This window comes from Haliotis rubra, unplaced genomic scaffold (assembly GCF_003918875.1).
Source record: "Haliotis rubra isolate DU_JTF1 unplaced genomic scaffold, ASM391887v1 Scf1688, whole genome shotgun sequence".
In the NCBI taxonomy this organism is placed as follows: Eukaryota; Metazoa; Mollusca; class Gastropoda; order Lepetellida; family Haliotidae; genus Haliotis; species Haliotis rubra.
In genome coordinates, this window is record NW_025765656.1 from 58,703 (window position 1) to 74,357 (window position 15,655).

Below are 15,655 nucleotides of genomic sequence, written 5' to 3' on the forward strand. Positions count from 1 at the left end.
ACCACCGCCATATAGCTGGATTATTGCTGAGTGCGGCGTAAAACTGAACTCACTCGTTCTGTGTCCTTTGAAGCAGGTAGTTCAATTAGTCGGGCATCTTGCTGGTCCTGACTACAGAGGTTGATATGGTGGGCACATACTTTAATCTAGAAATATAATGAAGGCTATATCTTCCTTGAGTGGCATTTAGAAGTTGGTGTGCTGAACAACAGGGAAAGTTCTATACATACAACTTCTTTATTATTGATGTAAGCGACTTTTCAGTGCACATGTTAACACCGTTATCGATCAGTTGATGGTGACGGTGTTAGAATCTGCACCGAAACGTCGCTTTCAGTAAAGAATATAAAGAAGTTGTATAGCCATGGAACACAGGGTATATCACCTGTAACGTGTAGAAGTGTGTGAAGGCTATATCACCTGTAACGTATAGAAGTGTGTGAAGGCTATATCACCTGTAACGTATAGAAGTGTGTGAAGGCTATATCACCTGTAACGTGTAGAAGTGTGTGAAGGCTATATCACCTGTAACGTATAGAAGTGTGTGAAGGCTATATCACCTGTAACGTGTAGAAGTGTGTGAAGGCTATATCACCAGTAACGTGTAGAAGTGTGTGAAGGCTATATCACCTGTAACGTAGAAGTGTGTGAAACTGTATCACCTGTAACGTGTAGAAGTGTGAAGGCTATATCACCTGTAACGTGTAGAAGTGTGTGAAGGCTATATCACCTGTAACGTGTAGAAGTGTGTGAAGGCTATATCACCTGTAACGTGTAGAAGTGTGTGAAGGCTATATCACCTGTAACGTGTAGAAGTGTGTGAAGGCTATATCACCTGTAACGTATAGAAGTGTGTGAAGGCTATATCACCTGTAACGTGTAGAAGTGTGTGAAAGCTATATCACCTGTAACGTATAGAAGTGTGTGAAGGCTATATCACCAGTAACGTATAGAAGTATGTGAAAGCTATATCACCTGTAACGTGTAGAAGTGTGTGAAGGCTATATCACCTGTAGCGTATAGAAGTGTGTGAAGGCTATATCAACTGTAACTTATAGAAGTGTGTGAAGGCTATATCACCTGTAACGTGTAGAAGTGTGTGAAGGCTATATCACCTGTAACATGTAGAAGTGTGTGAAGGCTATATCACCTGTAACGTATAGAAGTGTGTGAAGGCTATATCACCTGTAACGTGTAGAAGTGTGTGAAGGCTATATCGCCTGTAACGTATAGAAGTGTGTGAAGGCTATATCACCTGTAACGTGTAGAAGTGTGTGAAGGCTATATCACCTGTAACGTATAGAAGTGTGTGAAGGCTATATCACCTGTAACGTGTAGAAGTGTGTGAAGGCTATATCACCTGTAACGTGTAGAAGTGTGTGAAGGCTATATCACCTGTAACGTGTAGAAGTGTGTGAAGGCTATATCACCTGTAACGTATAGAAGTGTGTGAAGGCTATATCACCTGTAACGTGTAGAAGTGTGTGAAGGCTATATCACCTGTAACATGTAGAAATATGTGAAGGCTATATCACCTGTAACGTATAGAAGTGTGTGAAGGCTATATCACCTGTAACGTGTAGAAATATGTGAAGGCTATATCACCTGTTACGTATAGAAGTGTGTGAAGGCTTTATCAACTGTAGCGTATAGAAGTGTGTGAAGGCTATATCGCCTGTAACGCGTAGAAGTGTGTGAAGGCTATATCACCTGTAACGTGTAGAAATATGTGAAGGCTATATCACCTGTAACGTGTAGAAATATGAGAAGGCTTTATCAACTGTAGCGTATAAAAGTATATGCAGGCTATATCACCTGTAATGTATGGAAGCCTATGAAGGCTATATCGCCTGTAACATGTAGAAGTCGAACGAAAGCACCATGACCTATAACTGCCAAGCGTTTTCTTTAATGCAAACACGAAAGAGTTTTAAAATATGTACGAACTTTTGTGAAGGGCTTTCATCCTGTGACCTTCTCATGGTTCTGGTCCATGTCTAGGTGTTTGATGGATTGATGTACAGGTGACTTGAGTGCTTCTCTTACATGGTTTTCACGCATATTCATAATTAACCAAAAGCATCCTTAGAACTTACTTCAAACGATTCAAACTGTTTCTACTCTGTTCCACGACACAAACTGGCCTAGAGCTTTTGTGTACGTTGCTGAACACAGTGATGTTTCTTGGTCACCCGAAAGGTAAGGTTGTTGAAAACAGAGGTGTCTGTTGTTCAGAGAGAGGTAAGGTTGTTGACAACAGAGGTTTCTGTTGTTGAGAGAAAGGTAAGCTTGTTGAAAACAGAGGTGTCTGTTGTTCAGAGAGAGGTAAGGTTGTTGACAACAGAGGTGTCTGTTGTTGAGAGAAAGGTAAGGTTGTTGAAAACAGAGGTGTCTGTTGTTCAGAGAAAGGTAAGGTTGTTGACAACAGAGGTGTCTGTTGTTCAGACAGAGGTAAGGTTGTTGACAATAGAGGTGTCTGTTGTTCAGAGAAGATAAGCTTGTTGAAAACAGAGGTGTCTGTTGTTCAGAGAGACGTAAGGTTGTTGACAACAGAGGTGTCTGTGGTTCAGAAAAGATAGGCTTGTTGGTCAAAACAGGGGTGTCTGTTGTTCAGTTGTTCAGATAATCTTGTTGAAAACAGGGGTGTCTGTTGTTCAGAAAAAGGTCAGGTTGTTGAAAACAGAGGTGTCTCTTGTTCAGGAAAAGATAAGCTTGTTGAAAACAGGAGTGTCCGTTGTTCAGAAAAAAGTTAGGTTGTTGAAATCAGTGGTGTCCGTTGTTCAGAAAAAGATAAGTTTGTTGAAAACAGGGTGGTCGGTGTTCAGAAAAAGGTAAGGTTGTTGAAAACAGGGGTGTCTGTTGTTCAGAGAAAGGTAATGTTGTTGAAAACAGGGGTGTCTGTTGTTCAGAGAAAGGTAAGGTTGTTGAAAACAGAGGTGTCTGTTGTTCAGAGAGAGGTAAGGTTGTTGTAAACGGGTGTCTGTTGGTCAGAAAGAGGTAAGGTTGTTGACGACAGAGGTGTCTGTTGTTCAGAAAAGATAAGCTTGTTGAAAACAGGGGTGTCTGTTGTTCAGAAAAAAGTAAGGTTGTTGAAAACAGGGGTGTCTGTTGTTCAGAAAAAGATAATCTTGTTGAAAACAGGGGTGTCCGTTGTTCAGAAAAAAGTTAGGTTGTTGAAATCAGGGGTGTCTCTTGTTCAGGAAAAGGTAAAGTTGTTGAAAACAGAGGTGTCTGTTGTTCAGAAAAAAGTTAGGTTGTTGAAATCAGGGGTGTCTGTTGTTCAGAAAAAGGTAAGCTTGTTGAAAACAGGGGTGTCTGTTGTTCAGAGAAAGGTAAGGTTGTTGAAAACGGGTGTCTGTTGTTCAGAAAGAGGTAAGGTTGTTGACAACAGAGGTGTCTGTGGTTCAGAAAAGATAGGCTTGTTGAAAGCAGGGGTGTCTGTTGATCAGAAAAGAGTAAGGTTTTTGAAAACAGGGGTGTCTGTTGTTCAGAAAAAGGTAAGGTTGTTGAAAACAGTCGTGTCCGTTGTTCAGAAAAAGGTTAGGTTGTTGACAACAGAGGTGTCTGTGTTTCAGAAAAGATAAGCTTGTTGAAAACAGGGGTGTCTGTTGTTCAGAAAAAAGTTAAGTTGTTGAAATCAGGGGTGTCTGTTGTTCAGAAACATATAAGCTTGTTGAAAACGGGGTTGTCTTTTGTTCAGAAAAAGGTAAAGATGTTGAAAACAGGGGTGTCTGATGTTCAGAAAAAGATAAGCTTGTTGAAAACAGGGGTGTTTGTTGTTCAGAAAAAGGTAAAGTTGTTGAAAAGAGGGTTGTCCGTTGTTCAGAAAAAAGTTAGGTTGTTGAAATCAGGGGTGTCTGTTGTTCAGAAAAAGGTAAGGTTGTTGAAAACAGGGGTGTCCGTTGTTCAGAAAAAGGTAAGGTTGTTGACAACAGAGGTGTCTGTTGTTCAGAAAAGATAAGCTTGTTGAAAACAGGGGTGTCTGTTGTTCAGAAAAGAGTAAGGTTGTTGAAAACAGGGGTGTCTGTTGTTCAGAAAAAGGTAAGGTTGTTGAAAACAGGGGTGTCCGTTGTTCAGAAAAAGGTAAGGTTGTTGACAACAGAGGTGTCTGTGTTTCAGAAAAGATAAGCTTGTTGAAAACAGGGGTGTCTGTTGTTCAGAAAAAAGTTAAGTTGTTGAAAACAGGGGTGTCTGTTGTTCAGAAAAAAGGTAAGGTTGTTGAAAACAGGGGTGTCTGTTGTTCAGAAAAAGGTAAGGTTGTTGAAAACAGGGGTGTCTGATGTTCAGAAAAAGATAAGCTTGTTGCAAACAGGGGTGTTTGTTGTTCAGAAAAAGGTAAAGTTGTTGAAAAGAGGGTTGTCTGTTGTTCAGAAAAAGGAAAGGTTGTTGAAAACAGGGGTGTCTGTTGTTCAGAAAAAGGTAAGGTTGTTGAAATCAGGGGTGTCTGTTGTTCAGAAAAAGGTAAGGTTGTTGAAATCAGGGGTGTCTGTTGTTCAATAAAAGGCAAAGTCGTTGAAAACAGAGGTGTCTGTTGTTCAGAAAAAGGTAAGGTTGTTGAAATCAGGGGTGTCTGTTGTTCAGAAAAAGATAAGCTTGTTGAAAACAGTGGTGTCTGTTGTTCAATAAAAGGCAAAGTCGTTGAAAACAGAGGTGTCTGTTGTTCAGAAAAAGGTAAGGTTGTTGAAAAAGGGGTGTCTGTTGTTCAGAAAACAGGGGTGTCCGTTGTTCAGAAAAAGGTAAGGTTGTTGAAAACAGAGGTGTCCGTTGTTCAGAAAAAGGTCAAAGTTGTTGAAAACAGAGGTGTCCGTTGTTCAGAAAAAGATAAGCTTGTTGAAAACAGGGGTGTCTGTTGTTCAGAAAAAGGTAAAGGTTGTTGAAAACAGGGGTGTCTGTTGTTCAGAAAAGGTAAGGTTGTTGAAAACAGGGGTGTCTGTTGTTCAGAAAAAGGTAAGGTTGTTGAAAACAGGGGTGTCTGTTGTTCAGAGAAAGGTAAGGTTGTTGAAAACAGGGGTGTCTGTTGTTCAGAAAAGATAGGGGTGTCTGTTGTTTGTTGAAAACAGGGGTGTCTGTTGTTCAGAAAAAGGTAGGTTGTTGACAACAGAGGGGTCTGTGTTTCAGAAAAGATCAGCTTGTTGAAAACGAGGGTGTCCGTTGTTCAGAAAAAAGTTAAGTTGTTGAAATCAGGGGTGTCTGTTGTTCAGAAAAAAGTTAGGTTGTTGAAATCAGGGTTGTCTGTTGTTCAGAAAAAAGTTAGGTTGTTGAAAACAGGAGTGTCCGTTGTTCAGAAAAAAGTTAGGTTGTTGAAATCAGGGGTGTCTGTTGTTCAGAAAAAAGTTAGGTTGTTGAAATCAGGGGTGTCTGTTGTTCAGAAAAAGATAAGCTTGTTGAAAACAGGGGTGTCTGTTGTTCAGAAAAAGTTAAGGTTGTTGAAAACAGGGGTGTCTGTTGTTCAGAAAAAGGCAAAGTTGTTGAAAACAGGGGTGTCTGTTGTTCAGAAAAAGGTAAGGTTGTTGAAAACAGGGGTGTCCGTTGTTCAGAAAAAGATAAGCTTGTTGAAAACAGGGGTGTCTGTTGTTCAGAAAAAGGCAAAGTTGTTGAAAACAGGGGTGTCTGTTGTTCAGAAAAAGGTAAGGTTGTTGAAATCAGGGGTTGTTGTTCAGGAAAAGGTTAGGTTGTTGAAAACAGGGGTCGTATTGTTCAGAAAGAGGTAAGGTTGTTGAAAACAGGGGTCTTTGTTGTTTACAGACACGGTTGTTGAAATCGAGTCTGTTTGTCTACCAAAAAGTGAGATTGTCAAAACCAGGGAAGTCTGAAGGCAAAATGTAGGAATAGTGAACTTAAGGCAAAAGGTAGGATTGTTGAAAACATGGATGTTTGCTCTTCACCCACAAAGTTGGTAAGGACGTTGAAAATAGGGATATCTGTGGTTAACCCACAAAGGTAGGATTGTTGAAACTAAGGCAAAAGGCAAGATTGTTGAAGACAGGGAATTTTCTTGGTCACCCTAAAGAAATTGACAGGTTTGTCTGTTGTTCACCCTAAACAGGTATAACCAGCCGATGTCGATGGGAGTGTACTTTTTGACAACAACTTGTCTGGCGAATTTTCGGGATAAATGGCTTCAAATAGTCTCTATAAACGTCAGATATCAACCATAATATCATGTCCACTCTCTGTCAATTCTGTAGAGTTCAGAAGAGCACCACTTGTTATAGTTTTGCTGAGATTTCACCATGCTTTGCCAATGTGTAAATGATTAATTGCAAGCCATGGGGTTACTTGAAACTGATTCGCCGCAGCAGACGCCCAAGACGACGTTATCGACAGCAGGACAACCACGTCGGAGAACGTTACCTTAGTGGCATGCCACCTGTCACAATCCCTCGTCCAGAAATATGCATTCGACCAACAAATCATGTCATCCTTTACAATCCCTGGCTAAATTGGCTCTATCAACGTGAAGTTGCCAAAATGAGACGAAGGACCCGTGAATTCCGAGTTAGAATTGATCTTCAGTAACCCATACTTGTCGTAAGAGGCGACTAACGGGATCGGGTGGTCACATGTCATCGTATTCAGTTGCGTAGAACTATACTCCTGCTGTTGATCACTGGATTGTCTGGTTTAGACTGGATTATTTACAGACCGCCCGAAATAGTTGGAATACTGCTGAGTGCGGCGTTAAACAACAACCGACTATTGTTTTTGACCAGTATAATTCACAATATGGACTCACTCGCCCCTAACAGTGTAGATATGCTTCTTGAAACCCTCTTGTAGTTTGACTTTTTCTGGGTAATGTTCATTTTTATTATAAATAATGTGTAGACTTTGTTTCCAGCATGCTGTCTCACTGTGCCTTCCTTCTAGCGCTAGGCGTGCTTGGTATGACATCACTCAGTCCAGGTAGGATATTTCATAGACGCAAATTCCCTGCCTTTACGCAAAAGCCTTGAGCCATTGAGTAATTCATAGCATAGCTTATATTACTATATTCTTTTACAATTTTCTCTGTATCGGCAGGCAACTCACCCACTGTCGTCCCACCCAGTACACCTTCTTCCAGTGTTAGGACCTCAAACATTACAGGTAGGATATTTTATAGATGCAAATTGCCTGGCGTCATTGACTAATTCATATCATAGTTTTTATGACTATATTCTTTTACAATTTTCTCTGTATCGGCAGGCGACTCACCCAGTCTCGTCTCACCCAGTACACCTTCATCCAGTGTTAGGACCTCAAACATTACAGGTAGGATATTTTATATATGTAGATGCAAATTGCCTGGCGTCATTGACTAATTCATAGCATAGCTTTTATTGCTATATTCTTTGACAATTTTCTCAGTTTCGGCAGATAATCGATATTCGTCCATTGGCCTTGACGTTTTGAGTTGTAGAAGATGCATATACGCGGTATTATCTAGTTAATAGACGGAAAACCAATAAGATTCGTCCATCTAAAGCATTTACAAAATCATGGCTTGCTCTCTAGTAAGTTCTACATCGAATCGTAACTTGAGGGTTATTTACATGGAACATCGATGTTGTATGAACCATATGACACGTGTCCGATAATGAGGGTTAACCGTTTCATATTCATTTAAATAAGTACGGGATTATCTGACGAAAGGTTCTGTTTGGCGTTTATGATATAAATGGGTATCAATTAGCCGAATGAGAGCACTCACTAAAGTCAATACCACAGGTGCTCGTCAAAAAACCCAAACTCATACTTAAACGCCCTCATCAACTCGCCCAGCACACAAGCATGCACTAACGCACTCAACAACTCGCCTAACACAAACAAGCACCAACGCACTCAACAACACGCCTAACACAAACATGCACTAACGCACTCAACAACTCGCCCAACACAAACATGAACAAACGCACTCAACAACTCGCCTAACACAAACATGCACCAACGCACTCAACAACTCGCCTAACACAAGCATGCACCAACGCACTCAACAACATGCCTAACACAAGCACGCACCAACACACTCACCAACTAGCCTAATTCAAGCATGCACCAACGCACTCAACAACTCGCCTAATTCAAGCATGCACTAACGCACTCAACAACACGCCTAACACAAGCACGTACCAACGCACTCACCAACTCGCCTACCACAAGCATGCACCAACGCACTCAACAACTCGCCTAATTCAAGCATGCACTAACGCACTCAACAACACGCCTAACACAAACATGCACTAACGCACTCACCAAATCGCCTAACACAAACATGCACCAACACACTCACCAACTCGTCTAATTCAAGCATGCACTAACGGACTCACCAACTCGACTAACACAAGCATGCACTAACGCACTCACCAACTCACCTAATTCAAGCATGCACTAACGCACTTAACAACACGCCTAACACAAACATGCACCAACGCACTCACCAACTAGCCTAATTCAAGCATGCACTAACGCACTCACAAACTCGCCTAACACAAACATGCACCAACGCACTCACCAACTAGCCTAATTCAAGCATGCACTAACGCACTGACCAACTCGCTCACACAAGCATGCACTTACGCACTCACCTAACACATGTATGCACTAGCTGACTCACCAACTCGCCTAACACAAGCATGCACTAACACACCCATCAACTCGCCTAACACAAGCATGCACCAACGCACTCACCTTACACAAGCATGCACTAACTGACTTACCAACTCGCCTAACAGAAGCACGCACCAACGCACTCATCAACTTGCCTAATTCAACCATGCACCAACGCACTCACCAACACGCCTAACACAAGCATGCACCAACGCACACACCAACTCGCCTAACACAAGCATGCACCTATGCACTCACCAACTCGTCTAACACGAGCATCCACTAACGCACTCACCTAACACAAGCATGCACTAACGCACTCACCAACTCACCTAACACAAGCACGCACAAACGCAATCACCAACTCACCTAACACAAGCATGCACTAACGCACTCACCAACTAGCCTAACACAAGCATGCACTAACGCACTCAACAACTCGCCTAACACAAGCACGCACAAACGCAATCACCAACTCACCTAACACAAACATGCACCAACGCACTCACCAACTAGCCTAATTCAAGCATGCACTAACGCACTGACCAACTCGCTCACACAAGCATGCACTTACGCACTCACCTAACACATGCATGCACTAACTGACTCACCAACTCGCCTAACACAAGCATGCACTTACGCACTCACCAAATCGCCTAATTCAAGCATGCACTAACGCACTCATCAACTCACCAACTTGCCTAATTCAAGCATGCACTAACGCACTCTCCAACTCGCCTAACACAAGCATGCACTTACGCACTCACCTAACACAAGCTTGCACTAACGCACTCAACAACTCGCCTAACACAAGCATGCACTAACGCACTCACCAACTTGCCTAATTCAAGAATGCACCAACGAACTCACCAACTCGTCTAACACAAGCATGCACTAACGCACTCACCAACTCGCCTAATTCAAGCCTGCACTAACGGACTCACCAAGTCGCCTAACACAAGCATGCACTAAGGCACTCACCAACTCGACTAACACAAGCATGCACTAACGGACTCACCAACTTGCCTAATTCAAGAATGCACCAACGAACTCACCAACTCGTCCAATTCAAGCCTGCACTAACGCACTCACCAACTCGCCTAACACAAGCATGCACTAACGCGCTCACCAAGTCGCCTAACACAAGCATGCACTAACGCACTCACCAACTCGACTAACACAAGCATGCACTAACGCACTCACCAACTCGCCTAATTCAAGCATGCACTAACAAATTCACCAACTCGCCTAACACAAGCATGCACTAACGCACTCACCTAACACAAGCATGCACTAAGGGACTCACCAACTCGCCTAACACAAACATGCACTAACGCACTCACCAACTCGCCTAATTCAAGCATGCACCAACGCACTCATCAACTCGCCTAACACAAGCATGCACCAACGCACTCACGTAACACAAGCATGTACTAACGGACTCACCAACTCGTCTAACACAAGCATGCACTAACGCACTCACCAACTCGCCTAATTCAAGCATGCACTAACAAATTCACCAACTCGCCTAACACAAGCATGCTCTAACGCACTCACCTAACACAAGCATGCACTAAGGGACTCACCAACTAGCCCAATTCAAGCATGCACTAACGCACTCACCAACTCGCCTAACACAAGCATGCTCTAACGCACTCACCTAACACAAGCATGCACTAACGCACTCACCAACTAGCCCAATTCAAGCATGCACTAACGCACTCACCAACTCGCCTAACACAAGCATGCACTAACGCACTCATCAACTCGCCTAACACAAGCATGCACTAACGGACTCACTAGCTCTTTGATTGTGCTCATGTAGCTGATGACCTCCAGCCAGTACCGTTCGCCTACAGAACAGTTGAGGGCGAACTCGTCACCTACCTGTGCTACGACGGCTACATCCACATCTCTGGCAACCTCACAGTGACACTGGACTCCACTTTGGATGAAGTGCAGCTACCTGTTTGTAGGTTTCTAGTACTGTATGTATGTATGTATGTATGTGTGTGTGTGTGTGTGTGTGTGTGTGTGTGTATGTGCGTGTGTGTGCGTGCGTGTGTCCGTACGTGCGTCCGTGCGTGCCTTTGGATGGATGGATGGATAGATGCATGGATGTATATCTTTTCACGTTTTGAGTCATTTGTCTTTCGTATGTATAAAATGAGTTCCATTGAGAAAACTTATCTTGAAACCCAGCCCCCTTTAAAACAGTCATTTTTTCTCTCTACCGCAAAACAAAGATCTGTGGACATCCTATTACCAGTCACGACAACACGTACTTTCTCTCAACCGATTAGAACGTCGCTTTTTCAAATCAGGCCCCGATTTCTCGAAATGAACTTAAGTTTTTACTCAAATTTCAAACTCAGTTTGACAATTTGAAACAGCTGAATTTTAACTCAACTGCATTTTTAAAATAAAAAAGCCCAAACAACTTGTAATCTATCTACCAAACTCAAATTGTCTACTATGTTTGAGTTTAATATTGATTTCAGTTTTTTCTGGGAAATGCATTTTTCTGTGTTTTCTCAAATTTGAGAAAAACTCAGACTTAAGTTTGTTTCGAGAAATTGGGGCCTGGACAGTGACAGTCGGAAAGTCGGCATACACTTCCTAAAAGTTTAACACGAGGTATTCCGAACGACAGCTACGGGCTGTACCTCTGAATCCCTCAAACTATCGTTCGTCTCTCGCTCTATCGGCTGTACAGACAGACAGACAGACAGACAGACAGAATTTATTGAATTTTAAGGCTTCAAGGCCATACAACATAATGGGCTATACATCTGAACACTGGAGGCTTTGATAGTCAGTTGGAATTAATCTCGCCCATTTCTGTAGCGCAATAAATGCGTTTATTTCTATGATGAGTATATAAAGTTTGACTTCAACTGATCCCCCTTCCTTCAGGCTCAGTTGAGAATCTGCAGGAACCTGTGACAGTCATCAAGGACAAGAATGGAACATGTGATGCATTCGGGGTCATCAACGTCTCTCTTGGAAACGGGAATTGGGAGATTCATAAGTTATCTTTCACGATAACGAGCGGAGGTATGCATAAATTGTATGGCTACTTTTCCTTGTACGCCCGATGGAATTTATATCGGCGGATAATCGAGACTGGTTAAGTTCTGGCGTTGACGTTTTAATACATTGCCGGGAGCACGTTGTATTCACCTTAATAATTGAGTGAGTGAGTTTGGTTTTACACCGATTTTAACAATATTCCATCAATATCGCGGCGAGGGACACCAGAAATGGGTTTCACACAATGTACCCATGTGGGGAATCGAACCCGGGTCTTCGGCGTGACGAGCGAACGCTTTAACTACTAGGCTACGCTACCGCCCCGCACCTTAACAAGATACAGTGAAAGTACGATTTCGTTTATACCCTAACCTGAGCGTTAATGTACGAAGGCTTAACATTGCCACTTTTACAGCAATGCGTTTTTGTTTGAAATTTCTCGTTACTTCAAGTTTCTTTCAAAGGGTCGAAATTTCAAGTATTTACTGATTGGTTTGAAAATTTTCTCGTTACTTCAAGTTTCTTTCAAAAGGTGGAAATTGCAAGTATTTACTAATTGGTTTGAATATTTTCTCGTTACTTTAAGTTTCTTTCAGAGCCTCGAAATTTCAAGTGTCTGTAATATGTATTTCTTATCCTGTACAATACTCGGTACATATTTCCCGATCGATTAAGCAGAACACATAGAGAGTAGTTCCCGCACTTTAACCCGTAAAACACGTGGTACGTATCTTTTCATCCTTAAATCTTAGAACCAAGGTTGATCACGTGATCTTAACACTAAGGTTATCGTGAAACTATCATAAAATATAGAAGCGACGACAGTGCCATGTAAAATCGCTTTGTGCAATTGGTCCACGGTGTGTTGGCAACGTTAATGTAACTGTATCCTCCTACGCTAGCTTGGGCCCGGGAGGCCCGGTAGACTGACGTGTTGCGATTTACCGTGAAGAGTTGCGTCCCTTTGGCATGCCCCCGTTTCATGGGTTCAAAGTCAGGTAACTTTTCATGGTTTGTCCGCTTCATATCCACGCTCGTGGGTTTAACCAACGTGATGACGTTACCAAGACTCATCTCCCACGGTATGCTGACCCGTGATATTGGATCGCTGCACACAGGGATGTTTTACCTAACGCTCCGTTCACATGCACTAAACGTCACGTAACTACGCACGTATATTCTATACGTACGTGTGCAGGGGTGTAGCTATCATTATAAAAAAAAGCCCGGGCTTACACCTGATTGTTGCTAAAAAAGTTGGACAAGCCCTCAATATCTGAATATGAAGCTTTGCAACCTATCGGGCTTACACGAAAACTTAGCTAAACCTGTAGAGGTTTCCAAATCTTTGAAGAGAATCGTCCTTGGGGTACATATATGCATTTTCTGCGGCTGAAAATGTCATATGGCAGTGGTATCAATGTTTTAATAAAAATATTGTACAATAAATAAAAATCTTGTTTATCTATTATACGGCCCCCACCACGTTGAGTTACCCCCCTGCTACGCATGCGCAGCCAACCAGGTAAGCACCTAGGCCCGTATCGCCATTCCTTCTGCTGAATAAATCAGTGAACAGAATTGCGGGGAGGTGGGTGGCCCTACCCCAAGGACGATTCTCCTCAAAGAATTGGAACCCTCTACAGGTTTAGCTAATTAACTCAGACTCCCAAAAATAGCGATCGTTCTTGAGAAAGTAACTGACGCCATAACACTCATCTGTCACGTGTCCCGAAGCTTCCGCAAGAGGCATGATGGGAGGGGAACCGACAGGGAGGATCGTACCGAGACCCGACCTCACAAGTTAAGCAATACCGTACGCACACAGTGCGAAAGTAAGAAACCCCGCCCACTTCGTGAATCTATATAAGAGCACCGTAAGATGGAAAACTAACGTACAACCGACCAGTATCGCATGAGAGAATCGAAAGTAGTTAGATTTGTCAACAGTGAATATATCAATTATACACAATTGAAAAACAGCATCAACTGTCCAGATTACCAAGACTCACCCGGTCAGGGTGGCAGGACACTGTCCACTGGAGAGAACAGAACGGCCAAAATGCGCTCGATCACGGGAATGTGAATCGAGCTGATAGTGCTTTATAAAAGAGCTAGGCCTGCTCCAAATAGCGGCAGAGCATATCTCTTCAATGGGCAGTGCCGATGCAAAAGCCTTTGAAGTGGCCACTGCCCTGACCGAGTGAGCCTTCAACCCCTCAGGGGGAGGCTTGTACTTAGCCTGATAAGCACTACAAATGACCGAAACAAGCCAGCGAGATAGGGTCTGTTTGCTAGCCAGCATCCCAGCCTTCCCGACACCGTAACAGCAGAACAGATGGGTAACTGTACGGACCCCTTCTGTTTGTTTGATATAGACCTTGAGAGTCTTACGGACATCCAACGGGTGAGTGCTCGTTGCAGAGGTCCCTGATGTGGAAGGCTGGGTAAGAGTAGGAAGTTCGATAGGAGCTGTCACATGGAAAGTGTGATCGATCTTCGGACGGTAACTATCCGAGAGGCGAATACTGACACGATCTGGATGGAACACAGTCAGCGCTGGGTCTGCCGACATAGCATGTAAGTCGCCAACCCTGTGCCCAGATGTTACCGCCACCAGAAATACGGCCTTCCATGTTAACAACTGAATGGAAATAGCCGATAGACGTGAGAACGTAGGACCGGACAGCCAATCTAGCATGATTGACAAATCCCAAGGTGGGCTGGTACGCCTGAAACCAGGTCGAACCCGATCCACGCCAGCTAAAAAGCGCTGCAGAAGAGGGTGCTACCCCAGAAGAGCACCATCGACAGGGGTGTGAAAAGTGGAAATAGCAGTGGAGTAGCCACGAATGGTCGAAGCCGCCAAGCCTTCTTCCAAACGAGCTTGCAGAAACTCCAATACTCGGACTAATTCCGCAGAAAAGGGATCTGCAATCCCCGCATCTGAACACCAGCGTGCATAGCGGACCACCTATCCTCATATTGAACGTTTGTCGAATTCTGCCTCGAAGCCAGAATTGTGTCTGCAACTGCTGCCGGAATTCCTCGTGCCTCGAGGGTAGACCTGACAGAGGCCAAGCCACCCACTGAATCCTTGGATTGGGGTGTGGTGCGACGTTCTGAGTGAGAATGTCCGGTCGCAAAGGTGATAGAACAGGAGGCTGAGCCAGAACCTTGGAATTACCGGAAACCAGCTGTGTGACGGCCAAAGTGGTGCCAGCGGCACAAGTAGCCGAGCTGGCTGGGTGGACAGCTAGGAGAGGACCAGGGGAATGAGGGGTAGAGGCGGAAACGCCCACAGCACCTTCCCCGTCCAATCCAGCAGGAAGGGGTCGGAAGCCAACGCCCCCCTGGTCCGGCATTCGAGAGCAGAACATGGGTATCTGATTCGTCCCGCCGGACGCAAACAGATCCACCTGGAACGATCCGTACAACTGGGAGATAACTCCGAATATCTACCGGTCGAGCATCTACTCGTGCGGTGCCAGGATCCGGCGAGAGGGTGTCTGCTCGCACGTTCTCCAGCCCCGGGAGATAAACAGGAAGCACCTGACAGTCGCACTGGTCGCACCAGAGTAGAAATTCCCACGTCTCCAGAAGGAGCGCTAGAGACACCGTGCCGCCTTGCTTCAGGGTGTACATCATGGCCGTACGGTTGTTTAACTGAAGACGAACCACCTGGCCCTGAACATGCTCCCGGAAGCGCTCGAAAACCAACCGCACAGCTCTCAGTTCTAAGACATTGATGTGAAGGCAGGCCTCCGACTGGCTGCCCAAAACAAACAGGATTGAGGTTGATGATCCACCCCAGTCGAACTAGAATGTCTATCACCGTGTAGCTGAGTTAGAGCACTGAGCAACCAGTCGTCGAGGTAAGGGTAACAACGCCTTCCTTGCAACCTTGCGACGGTAGCTGGCACTAACATGAGCTTGGCGAACACACTGGGGGGCAGTGGATATGCCGAAGGGGAGCACCGTGAATTAGTAACACATCCCGTCATAAGAGAACCGGAGGCACTGCTTGAACGAG

General features: G+C 44.1%; 1 protein-coding gene across 1 annotated transcript; it reads left to right on the plus strand.

Annotated features, from left to right (window-relative positions):
* The first annotated feature begins 6,842 nt into the window (after positions 1-6,842).
* On the plus strand, positions 6,843-12,547 carry LOC124272331. The gene is made up of 5 exons (XM_046707505.1): positions 6,843-6,906; positions 7,189-7,254; positions 10,415-10,561; positions 11,506-11,646; positions 12,525-12,547. Exons 1-5 carry the CDS (start codon positions 6,843-6,845, stop codon positions 12,545-12,547), a joined length of 441 nt encoding a protein of 146 aa, XP_046563461.1.
* The last annotated feature ends 3,108 nt before the right edge of the window (positions 12,548-15,655 follow it).